Below are 13,083 nucleotides of genomic sequence, written 5' to 3'. Positions count from 1 at the left end.
AAAACTAGCTAAAGGTTAGAAATAGGCATGGATATGCTTGTCACTTACTAACATAGCACTTTTACAATAATACAACAATAAATTGCATAGAATAGTACATACGAACATTTGCTTTAACTGACACTAACACCGAGAGAGAGAGTATGAGTTCTCTCAACTAGCAGTCTATTTAGTTATGGAGGACCAGTTGTGATATTCTACATCCTACATGGCGGCTATCAACTTCCACATTGTGGTCAACTAGAATGTGGTGGGCGGGACTGTTGGCTACAGTTGCAAACTTTGGGAATGACAGTCACAGGAGGAGTGGCACCTAGTAGCACTGCGGGATCGCAAAGTGGTGGAGATAGCTTGCTTGCTGACATTGTCGTTGGACTTGTTGGAATTACTTTGTGTTTACCAAAAACTGAAAACACCCCAGTCTTTGGATTCAACATTTACTGACCGATAGCACGGGCTCGACGCAGTCTTAAGCCATGTCGGAGGACCTGAGCTCCCAACCTTGGTCCATCAACAAGGATGATTATGAGCTACAGGAGGTGATTGGTATGTATTACCGATGCTGGCAATAGTGATCTATCTACAGTTTTTCAGTCAGTGTGTGGCTGATTAGGTAAGGTTAATTTAGTTATTCATTGTGGCGCCTATGGTTGTCCGGTCTGCGCTGCATATGCTAGTTAGCAGTAGCTAAGATAGCGTTAGTCTAGTCTGGCTTAATCATAAGTTTCCTGATATTCAAGTATCCCTATGTGGCAAAACAGGGAACAGGCAAAGTGTCCTCTAGAAAGGTATTATCATTCATATCAACGCTGTTGCTCAAGTGGTTTCCCTAGCTAAGTTGTTTCTTGTTCAACGCTATGGCTGGTTTAGAATCATCGTTTGGTTTAAGGAACATTAGTTTAGGGTATATGGGCCGCCTCGCGATGCACCAGATTCCTGCTGCTGGCCGCAAGACTATTCACACTAATCAAAACAAATTGAAATGGCTAGCTTGCTATCTAACGTTAGTTTGCAAAACCATGCACGTGTCGTGGAGTAAACGATTTTCACAAACAGGAAATGCGTTACGAATAACAATAGCGTGATAGTAGCGTGTGTGTGCTAATATTGCCAACGTTATCGAGGGGGACCTCGATCAGATGCCAGTTGTAGTAGGCTATCATTGTTTTCTGTCTCACAGCGCGGAGCTGCTGTGCTGCTCTTGCCGGTTTATACCTGCCACATGTGGGGGCGCATCTAGCTTGACCCAAAACGAATGTACCTAATGTTTATGTGCAGTCTAGTTGGCTAAGCGTGGGACATGCCAGCTATTATTATTAATATTATAATTTTTTAACTTGAGATTTTTTCAACTACACGTCGGCCGTACCTTTAGCTGAGCTCTCTGTAGCTAAAAGAATGATGTAACGTTAGCTAGACGCAAGTTACTACTTTTGTTAACTTCCTAGCTGGCAAGGCAGAAACAGCTGGGTGGCACTTTAGCCGAAGCGGCCGCGCTAGCGTAGGATTCTAGCTACACCCCCCATTAATGCATGGCTAACCGTTATGCTTTCGGCTATTAATATAGGCAGGTTAGTCTATATCATACATAACGTTTCTTCATTTACGTTTTTCTCTGTGTTTACACAACTTTCTAGTTAATTGGAATTTGTGAGTTGTATGCCTACGTGAGAGAGATGGCGAGAAAGGTGTGTGTGTGTGTGTGTGTGTGTGCGTGTGTGTGTGCGTGTGTGTGTGTGTGTGTGTGTGTGTGTGTGTGTGTGTGTGCGCGTGTGTGTGTGTGTGTGTGAGTGTGTGTGAGAGAGAGAGAGAGAGAGAGAGTGTTATGGTGAGAGGTTGTATGCGTGTGTGTGCGCATGTGCGTGAGTGTGTGTGTGTGCGTGAGAGACAGACAGAGAGAGAGCTTTAGCATGTGCACCTTTAGTTGCTGACAAATTACACTTTTACTGTGATCTGCTAATTAATAACATATATTGTAAATCCAGCTGTGTGATAATTGTCTGTAATCTAGTTTTCATGATGCAAATACCAGACAGCTTCCAATGCTATCTGGACAATCCAGACTTATTAATTAAGCTTTAATTGATCCTTACAAGGTGGCATATAATGTTAGTAAAGTTGATCCCAGGATCTTTTGTGAATGAAGTCTGTTTGAAGACTGCCTGTTGAATGAAGTCTATGTTTTAATGAAGCCTACATTCTCCCTATCAGTGAAAAATCATGACTAGACCAAATAGTAGACTTCTTAGCTCCATATGTGCTCCCCTGAGTTAGATCACCCTTATTCAGGGAGCTGTAAGTTTGCAGGAGTAAGGGCCGTGTGAAAGACTAGGTCCAACTTCAAGGAAGATCTGGCCATTTTAACTGACTTTCCTACCTTTGCATTTATCATAATGTATTTCGTGGAAGAAGACTTTGTGATACAAATAAGCCTTGTGACTTTAGGCCCGCAGGTTTGTTTAAGTCTTTAAATGTGCACTCAATTACTCAGCTCCTGGTTGAGGCTATTTGAACTGAGGCTATTTGAAATGAGGCTATTTTACCCCATACTTTTCCCCAGAGGGATGTGTTTAAAGAGACTCGGTTCAGCTGGCTTTAAATTCACCACTTTGTGTATTTTTGTAAGGCTTGTTTACCTGAGGGTCCACTCATTTCCCCTCGGTTTCTTGGAAAGGGTAGCTTGACACTACAGAGACCCCACAAGATAAAGTTGTGCTTATTAGTATGCATGCACAGATAAAGCTTCTTTTGTATAGAGACCAGCTGGTGACGTGTCAATGTGCATGTGGTAGATTTGCAGAGAGTTTGATTGGGTGGGTGGGGTAGCCATGTTTGTGACTTTCAGTCCTCTCACCTGGCCTCTTGAGGTTTGTGCGCTAATTAAAGGCAGTCTTAAATTAGTTTGTAACTGAAATCACCCATCCATGCAGTGCTAAGTATGTTAAGTAGTCAAGTCAAGTCACCTTTATTTGTATAGCACATTTACAGCTGAGGCTGAACCAAAGTGCTTCACAGCACTTTGAGCATAAGATACAGAACATAGTAGGCACAGGTTTTCTCACTTGTTCCCATTCACTCACACTCTCCCTCTCTTTCTCTCTCTCTCTCCCTCTCTTTCTCTTTCTCCCTCTCTTTCTCTGTCTCCCTCTCTTTCTCTGTCTCCCTCTCTTTCTGGGGGCGGCTGTAGCTCAGTTGGTAGAGTGGGTCGCTCAGTGATCGAAGGGTCAGTGGTTCGAATCCCAGCTCCAACTGTCCACATGTCGAAGTGTCCTTGAGCAAGACACCTAACCCCAAATTGCTGTAAGCATAGTGTAAAGCGCTTTGAGTGCCGCTAAGGTGGAAAAGCGCTATATAAGTACAGTCCATTTACCATTCTGTCTCCCTCTCTTTCTCTCTCTCCCTCTCTTTCTCTTTCTCTCTCTCCCTCTCTTTGTCTCTTTGTCTGTTTTACTGTTGCACCTGAAGGCTGAACCCAAGTGGACAGTTGCTGCAGTTTCCTTACATCACTTTAAAACTAATCACTTGTTTAAAATCAAGTTCCAAATGATTATCATCAGGTCTAGCATAAGCCTATAGCTACCGTAGTGTCTGCGTCACGCAAAGCCACAACCCGTCCAACGACCGCAAGGTTGGCGGTTCGATCCCCGGCTCCTCCTGTCCACGTCGATGTTGAAGTGTCCTTGAGCAAGACATTGAACCCCACATTTCTCCCAATGAGCAGGCTAGCACCTTGCATGGCAGCTGCCGCCATTGGTCTGGGGATGTGTATTTGAGTCCATTGTAAATTGCTTTGGATAAAAACGCTATATTAACATTTACCTTGTAGTCCCTTAGCCTGCTAGTCAAATTTGGCTTCTTTAAGCGGTCCTTTTGAAGCTTGAGAAAATGCCCAAAAGCTGAACAGAGTCTTTAAGATGTGATGTCATTTTAGCATGACGGCTCCAATCAAACAGATGTGAGAATGCCCCAGGCTAAGGCTGCTAATGTATCATAAGTTAACACATTCAGCTACAGTATAAGCTGGCTGAGTCAAGAGGCGACCTCATCACTAGATGTGTCAGTCAGTGATATTACTGTGACTGATACTTAAAGGATTAACATGGTCATTTTCACTTTTTTTGAGTTTGAATGTGCTATTTGTACAATAGGACATTGAAGAAACACAATAAAAACATTAAATATATCCGTTTTGTCGTTTTTGAGAAACTGGAAGCGTAACATTTTCAGTCCAATTTGACTCGGGGTAAAAATACTCCGAATTCGTGACGTTTTTCCCTTTGTTGACGTCACCCTAAAGTTTGAAAATCCCGCCTCCACTCCCCTGCACCGCCTCCAACTGAAATCTGTCTGGCTCGCGCACCTGCTGTCTTTGCGCCGTTTCACCATCTATCCAACATGGTAAGGCAGCTCTGAACCCTTTCTCATCTTGAGAATAATTGAATAGTTGCAGTCTCAATGATGACCACCTCTTATTTTAATATAATTTGTACATTTTATAGGCCTAATTGTATTTGTGGTTGTCATACAAATTGGGAAGTTTTTACCATGATCGTGTCTGATTAGCCAACCTAGCTAATGTTAGATAAACGAACCATAACGTTAGCTGTAATTGGCAACAGTTTTTAAAAAGCTGTCTGATCCAGCTAGCTATCTGTCTTTATCCAGCATGTTGACGTTAGCTAGCCTAATGTTTGGAATGTCAGCTAGCTGTGTTAATTATCCTAGCATGCTAACGTTAGCTCTCAATGCATTTGCTTTTGGTAACGTTAGCCGTCCAGTGCAATGGCAGAAACACAGCGCACCATACTGTACTCTTCCCTGGCATAAAATCTACTTGCACCAGGTGCAAACTGTGCTGTAAGGTTTCCGAAGCGATAGCCTACCAGAACTGTTGTGAGCGTGCTTTGTTGTATAGGCCAATACAATAGGCAAAGTTACGAAGTCAAAGTTGGATATAAGTCAGTTTGTCTCCACAAGAATCTCCCGATTATCTCTCGCTCAAACTTAATTCGATATAATTTAGACTTACTGATAAATAGCCTATTATTGTAATTTATGCTGTTTTGCATATGCAAAATATCTATGCTATTACTAATCGCTTTTATAATTTGTCCCCTTTTCTTGTAGCCAGATCACTACATTTCCAAAACTGGGACTCAGGAGGTCCAGGTCCTGCGCTTCAGGGCTCTGGCGGTGTGCAGGTCCTGGAGGGCAGGTTGCAGCCAATGTCACCTAATGATATTATAAATATGTTACAACACCCCCTGTTTTATGAGAAAGTAGTCTGTCTTAATTTAATGTCATGTTGTATGCGCAACAATTACCTCGGAAAATAAAGACGTAGTCCTACAGTACCCGTGCGGGTTTTTGTCATTTATTTATTCTCACATTGAGATCTTAACTTGATCAAACACACCTGCTGTGTACTGAATCGTTTGTCCTAAGGTCTTGTATTGCAGCGTTGTGATGCGCATATAGAGGCTATTGTGCTAAAATTATGACTACATTTCAGGGTGGGTGGAGGTGAAGATATTAAGTCAAGTTATTATGTTCCTTTCACAATTTACAACTCCAAATAATTGTAATTCTGCAAAACATTCTGAAAGTTGTGTAAACCTTATCATCACTGTGGCATCTGCTCCACATAATGTTGATCATCCCAGCACCTCGATCCGACCCAACTTCAGGAAGCATTGCGCATTTTGGGATTAAACAGCTCCAGTAGATATATTCTATTATAACCAGAGGGCATTACAATAACATTCAAAACGAGATCTATTGACTGCATGACCTGTTAGTCTCCAGACTCCGGAGTAGGCTATACCCCTTGACCGCTGCGCTCATTGAGTCGTGGTGCACGGCCCGCTATCTCTCCAAACGCATGCAGTCTCCCACATAATTCGGGGTAGGATAAGTAGGCTACATGTAGGCTACATCCTCTCCCCCTTTCTGTAAAGCGCACATTGTGTTGCCTTTGTATATGAAACAAGCTATAATGATTTAATTGATCTGACTAATAATCAGTTATTGCAGTGGTATTCCACTCAATTCCTTTCTATCACCACAACTGACAGATGTTCCCAGAACAGTAACGTTTCAGTGTTCAACTGGCTTTGTTGGACACCTACTAAGATAAATAACGTTAGACTGGTGAACAATGCAGATTTAATGTCGGTTTCATAGCGCAAATGATCTGTCTTCTGGTAAGACCCACAGTTGCAATTATTTGACTAACTAGGTTAGACTAACTGCTATACTGTTCGTAGCTGGCTGAAAGCTATAAGTCTAATAGCCCAAGCCTCCAAGCTTGCGTGGCCGGCTGCAGGGTGCTTTTCCTCTGTCGCGGGGGAGACGTGCCGTCGTTATACCTTTATCGTACTTTTCCCAAATAGGCCTAATGCAAATTCGAGGATACGGCCTGTTAGGTAGCGTGTATCTTTATAATGTTTGGGGGTTAATATAATATTGAGGACTTTGTAAATGCCCCTGGTTAGCAGCTAGAAAAATGGCTATTGATCTGGCTGTTGCGCGATCTAGCTCTTGTGTTGTTTAGCTCGGAGCGGTGGTAGCTATGGTAACGGGGCACACGCCTGTCAATCATAATGATTCCAGTTGGTCATTTGCTCAGAGAACTGTCAATCAGTTGTTATGAATCACGCCCAGTTTTGAGTGAGTGAACTTTTTGAGTGGCAGATTCAGACCTATAAAAACATGTTTTAAAAGAATTTTTATGGAGGAATTCTGAAATAGTTCAACACATTTGTTTTGTTGTTGCCTAAAGATATCTGGAAAGTGTTATATTGAATGACCATGTTAATCCTTTAAGGTTGCAAAGGGGTGGAAAATTTCCAGTAAATTTCTGGAAACTTTCTGGAAATACCATGGCAAATTAAGCTCGGGAATATGGGAAATTTTGACCTTTTTTAATAAAAAAGTTAGCGTATAACAGGGAACCTTTTTATGTCATGAATTTATTTTAGGATCTTTATTTTTCCCCCAATTTGGTAGCGGATTTATCCTGACCTTGTGTCCAACTACCCCCTTACTAACTGTTGAGGATTAGACCCACAACCCGGTCGGTCGGTGATATGAAGGAGAGAGACAACTCCTTGACTCTCTCAGCTCGCGACCATAATTCCCACATCGGACGCGGTTGCTGTTGTGCAACGAACCATCAAGCCGAGATTATACTCACCACCCTCGGGGAGCGGCGGCCCAACAGGCCACTCCCTCTGGGATCCGGCCATACTCGGATCTGGCAAAACCACTGGTCCCTGGTGTGCAGCCACACCGGAACACGATGCATTTAAAAAACAACAGAAGTGACCACCACTGGAGGTTTGGTTCTGATGTCTGCAATCTTCAAAATGCACAAGAGGGAAAAGTACTTTTTTTCCCCCTCCTGTTTTCCTTTTTTTCATATTTTTTAAAATTGAAGTTGTGAAGAACCCACTTAACATAACAGTTTTACGATCAGTTAATTTGCAATATGTCCGGTGAGAACTGTGAACAGCGCTGAATCTTTGAAGCACTTTTTCTCTGCTTAGTGATTTCAGGTGTACCAACATTCAGCAACATTCTTCTTCAAATATTTGCAGATTTCAATGCATGGCACATCATTTGAAAGCTTACAATTTATATACATTCAAAATCTGTAAAAAACTGAAAATTTACCTTGGCAGATATCAGGACCAGTGGTGGTAAATGCAATTCTAGATCTTTCAGCATGATCTAAAACAACCCGATTTAATGCAAATTAATTTGAATTTCAAACCTGCACTGTGCATTCCTCAATCACATGCATAGATAATTCCTAGCATCCTACACACTACAGCAGGAAAATAAAATAGACATTTTCAACTTTTGAATATTCCCAGAATTTTGCAACCCTACTTCAGGGGTGACAAATGTCAAAAATGATTTCACTTGTAAGCAAAGTGGACAGTCTGGGCGTTTAAGCTTTAATGGAACTCCCTAAAGGACCCTTCCTCCTCCTCTCCTTTCCGCTGGGGATTAGATGACACCAGATGACTCCTCCGAATCCGCCTTCACTCAGGTTACCATTGTTTTCTGTTAAGGTACATGGACTTTTACAGCTATTCCACCATCGGCATATTTTCTGTCTCCAAGCAAGGCTCTCCTTGAGTTAGACGCTCAGGTCAGGGACTCTGGCACGTAGCTACAGTACGTTCACACTGTACTCTCAAGGTTTTGGGTTGTTTTGAGAGGATGAAAAGTAGGGATGGAGTTCACCACTCAAGAGTGCACCATTTGATGAAACTTCTGATATCGGCCCTTGTATATGATCGTAAATAACCTTTTAACCTTTTTATGGGGCGGCTGTAGCTCAGTTGGTAGAGCGGGTCGTTCAGTGATCGAAGGGTCAGTGGTTCGAATCCCAGCTCCGACATGTCGGAGTGTCCTTGAGCAAGACACCTAACCCCAAATTGCTCCCAATGAGCAGGTTAGCACCTTGCATGGCAGCTGCCGCCATTGGTGTGTGAATGTGTGAATGAGAGGACATTGTAAAGCGCTTTGAGTGCCACTAAGGTGGAAAAGCGCTATATAAGTGCAGTCCATTTACCATTTACCTTTTAACTTTTTTTTAACCTGTCCTTTAACTCCAGTTACCACCCCCTTCCAGAGGGACATTATCAGACACCCTCATACCAGCTTGGCATGCAGTTAAAAAGAGAAACATCATAGGTGAGCTTGCCAATGTGTCAAAAGTAGCCATAACCAGCGATGGCTGGACAAGTATCACACAGGATCACTATATTACTGTGACAGTCTACGATATAAATGAAGGCCAACTGAGACAGAAACATCGACCCAGGCTGTGTATGAGTCCCAAAGTGGTAGAGTAGTATTGATAAGAGTATCTATAAGTATCAGTATCGATAAGCAGTATCGGTATCGATGCCGGTATCAATAAAATTTGTGTTTTATTTTCTTTCTTTCCAAATCGATAAGATTTGTGTTTTTTGTTCTTGATCAGCCTAATCCAAGTTAATATCAAATCAGCGATTTATCCACAGAAGGTGGTTTCAGTATTCAAAGTGGCTATATCCTCTGTCTTTCAGCTGGAAAGTCCTGTGTTCCGAGGATGGCCCGAGTACCCAGCATGCTCAGCAGAAGTATTGTGTTAGTAACTTCCCCAGGGAGGGAGGTCTTGTTATTACACGGCTCACACCCACCTTTTCCACACCGACAGGCGAGAGATTGTATTGGACACAGTCTTGGAGGCCGTGAAGAAAAAAAACAAAAAAACAAGCTCTCGTTTTTCTCCGGTTCTGGGCAGCTCACGTAGCGGGCCCAGCTCAGGACTGGAAACTTCAGCCAACACTGTGATGTATCCAAGGGCAACTGTCTCCTGTTGCTCGTGCACCCAATTCTACTTGGCTGTGTTTCGGAAATCCGACAGAAGAATTCCTGTTGCATCATCAAAGTGGTGATAAGGCCTGTTACAGTGATAACCGTAAGGCCTGGTTGGTGGTTGGCTTACTGACTAGGGCTGGGTTTAAAAAAACGATTAATCGATTCTGAATCAAATGATTCAGAATCGATTCATGAATCCCAAAATCTTTTATTTAATGAATGAATGAATAAATGAAGGAATGAATAGTTCATTCATTCATTCAATGATTCATTCATTCATTCATTTTTGGAAATCAGTATCGATACCCAGCCCTAGTACTGATGTGTTGCATAACTGAGCAGTCATGTAATTAAGGTTACAGCAAAAAAAAAACAGGTTTAAGTAACACTAACCGAATCGATATCGAATCGAAATGAATCATGATAATCGATTCCGAACCTTGTGAATCAGAATCGAATTGATTCTTGAAATTCGACTCGATACCCAGCCCTATTACTGACCTATAGGGGTTAGAGCAGTGGGGAGTACAGTGATGGGTGGCAGTGGTGATTGATAGCCACCTGTGACATTTCTCATTGTACCTTGGAATAATGTGCGGAATTCGAGCAAAGGCATGCGGAGGAAACGCAATAAAGAGCGTCTGACGTCAGAGTGTGGGAGAGGCCTGGCGAGGGGTAGGAGAGGCAAACCGGGGCGGAGCCGCCAAGCGACTGACCGTCCACTCCCGTTCACACGCACGGCGCCCTGAAGGAGAGCACAGACGGTCACCCGGCAAACCCTCCACGTCTACCACACCCCCTCCCCAAATCTTGTCCACCCCACTGGGAGGCCAGGCCCAATTTCCTGCTAATTCTATGCTTAGCTGAAATGATGGGATTCTTTTTGGAGGCACTTTTTTTCAGTTGAACCGGCCAACCAGCGCAAGGGTGTGTTTCACAGTTAAAGACCTAATGTGCACAGCAATGAAAAACCCATGTCTTCCTAGCCCCCTCCCCCAAGTCAAGACACAGTCAGCATTTTAAAAGGTAACCTAGACTTTGCTCAGGGCATGTAAGGTTACATTTATTGCCCACCCTCAGAGCCTACTTAACTCCACTGATACCATTGGTCGTGGTAAAGAAAAGTGAGTGTTATCTAGTTTTACATTTCAGTCCATTCAACTTGATCTAAATGTGCTGAGTGATGGGTTTTAAATGTACAGGTATAGGGTCAGGCTTTTACAGTCTTCATCCTATATGGACGACTAGCCTAGCCATCCTCACAATGATATCAAGCAGCCTAGCCTATGTCTTGTATAGGGCGTGGAGTGTGTGCACTCTGCAACACACATCCCTGGGTGACTTGCAGTATCCTCTGTATAATTAGCAACTTCAAAGAGATGAACCAGAAACGGGCTGGAATGGGCCCTTTCCTGAATGCGAGCATTCCATGGTGAGTCGTCAGCCCCCACCAGAGCAAGCAAACTGAATAAAGATCTGGACTGCTGCTAGGTCTCTGCTGACAAGCCTGTTGTTAATGGGACCTCGTTTACAGTGTCTCAGAGTGCAGTTAAACTATGAGAAGAGCAGAAGTAGAGATTAGGCTAGGCTTAGAGTACAGTATAAGAGTAAAAAGTAGAGTGCTAATTGAGGATCAGTTTGACCTCAAGTTCATGTATACAAACTACTCTGAGACACTTTGTGAATGCAAGCTACTCAGCCCAGTAACTGGACCTGGCTTGGCTCTTTCCTCGTGAGGCAGCGGCCCGTGCTCTTTCCATGCCTGGCTGGGTCTGTTTGGAGAAAACATGCGCATAGGTGGAACACTTGGCTTATTGTACTTACTGGAAACATTGATTCTCATCACAAATATCAGTATTATTTGGTCTGATGTTTCCACTACAACCTTATTCAGTGTTTTGAATTATTATTTTATTTCCACAAAAGTCCTTAATGCACAAGTGTGATTTCTCAGGACCCAGATATGGGCTGAATCCCATTTCTTATTTCCACCACTACCAACTACCCCTTGCTCCTACCCATGCCCCTCTGAACAGTTTCAAGGCCTAGTGGGTTGAAAAGTTTTGAAGGGGAAGATTTCAACCCACTAGCCCTTGACACTGTTCAGTGGGGCAAGGGGTAGGAGCAAGGGGTAGGGGTAAAACTAGGTCCTCTCATCTAATCTGCCTGTCTACACGGAGCGGTAACAAGTGCAGCAACTTCAACATTTTGAGTGTCACTCATATGCTATCAAAGGGGAGAAATGCGACATGGAAATGTGTCAAAATGAGGGACTGTCATGCACAAATCAGCCTTTGTTGTTAGCTAAGACATATCAGCATGCCATAGCGATTTTTCTTTTGGCTATGCTTGTTATACAGAAAAGGTATATAATTAAATGATAAACAAAAATAATACGATGGTTATCATAGTTTTGAAATCTTTCTTAACAAAGAAAATATTGGGCTACATTTGTGCTTTTCTTTTGCTCTGAGACCGATTGTCCGCCTAATGTTAGCCTACCCAAAACGGATCACGACACAGACATCTACAGATTTCTAAACCATTTGCTGAGATAAGGCTGTTGTCGGTGGTGTACCATGAGCACTGACTGCCCAGTCATCTTGATGGCTAGCTAGCTCTGGAAATGTCTGAGAATCTTTTTTCAAATTGGCTCCATCTTGATCAATTTACCACAGGTTTGAAGTTCAACAAGTACATTACTGCCTAAAAAATCTTTAAATTATATTCTGTGACAGAACAACAGTAGTATTTCGGAAATGTGTGGCGTTGTTTTGTTGCTTGCTATGAGCCCTTGGAGTGAAGTGAGGGTCTTAAAAATCTCAGTTTCGAGGGCTGTGTAGCCCTCACCCTTAACCCTACATTTGACCCCCTCGAGGATTGGGACGACCCTACCCCTAAACGTGAACGTGCAAAATAAAGTGTTTGGGACCAGGGGTAGGGCCAAGGGGTGAATTGGGATTCAGACTAAGCCTAGCGTCCCACTTCCTGCATTTAAACGCAGAAAATTTTTATGTTTGTCCTTCGTACACTGGCTGGGCCAAACCTGCCAGCCTACCAGTCGTGACACACCACACAATGTCAGCTGGATCCTCTTTGCCTGATTCAGCCTAATGTGGTAACCTAGTAACGTAATATTGAATCATTTGATTTAGACAGAGTCAGACCTTAGTTGTCAGAAACACCAGACCGGATGGAAGAGCACAATGTCAGGATGACCACAAACCTTCCATGGAGTTGCTTCTGATTTCCACCCCTGCAAACTTGTCACCTTTTGGCTACAGTCACCTTTGTTATGTCAAACAGGGTAGTTTAAGTAGGGTAGTGAATCTAGAGGGTTTTAATTTTGTATGTTGTCACCTTTTTCACTACTCAAGAGTTTGCAGGTCTGGATTTCAGTTTCACTTAGATATCCAGACAGTATCTAGACTATATTTTTTAAGAAATCGATGCGTGACCTGGCCTCTGGCCTGCCGTGCTAACTGGGCCAGGGTTTCCTCTACGACTCCCATCTGATGGGCCTTTTGTTTCTAACATTGTCTCCGGTCTTCCTGTCTAAGTATTGAATTCACTTCCTGTGTTATTGAATTGACTGCCATCAAATAGCAGACATTGGACAAAGGCTGGCTTTAATCAGCTTCCGTCTAGGGATGTCAGTTTGTCTGGAGAAACCAAAAAATACCCTAAATGTCTGTTCTTCTCTGG

The 13,083-nt window shown here is 43.0% G+C and overlaps 1 protein-coding gene across 3 annotated transcripts in view; it reads left to right on the top strand.

Annotated features, from left to right (window-relative positions):
* The first annotated feature begins 423 nt into the window (after window positions 1-423).
* Window positions 424-13,083, top strand: part of oxsr1b (oxidative stress responsive kinase 1b) — a 67,344-nt gene continuing 54,684 nt past the window's right edge. For all 3 annotated transcript variants that reach the window (XM_084460459.1, XM_084460458.1, XM_084460457.1), the window contains exon 1: window positions 424-546. In XM_084460459.1, coding sequence (XP_084316585.1) covers window positions 477-546 — 70 coding nt within the window. In that variant the 5' untranslated portion in view covers window positions 424-476. The remainder of the gene's footprint in view (window positions 547-13,083) is intronic.

This window comes from Borostomias antarcticus, assembly GCF_949987555.1.
Source record: "Borostomias antarcticus genome assembly, chromosome: 2".
Taxonomy (NCBI): Eukaryota; Metazoa; Chordata; class Actinopteri; order Stomiiformes; family Stomiidae; genus Borostomias; species Borostomias antarcticus.
The sequence above is the reverse complement of the archived record's forward strand: the minus strand, read 5'-3'. Positions and strand labels throughout refer to the sequence as shown.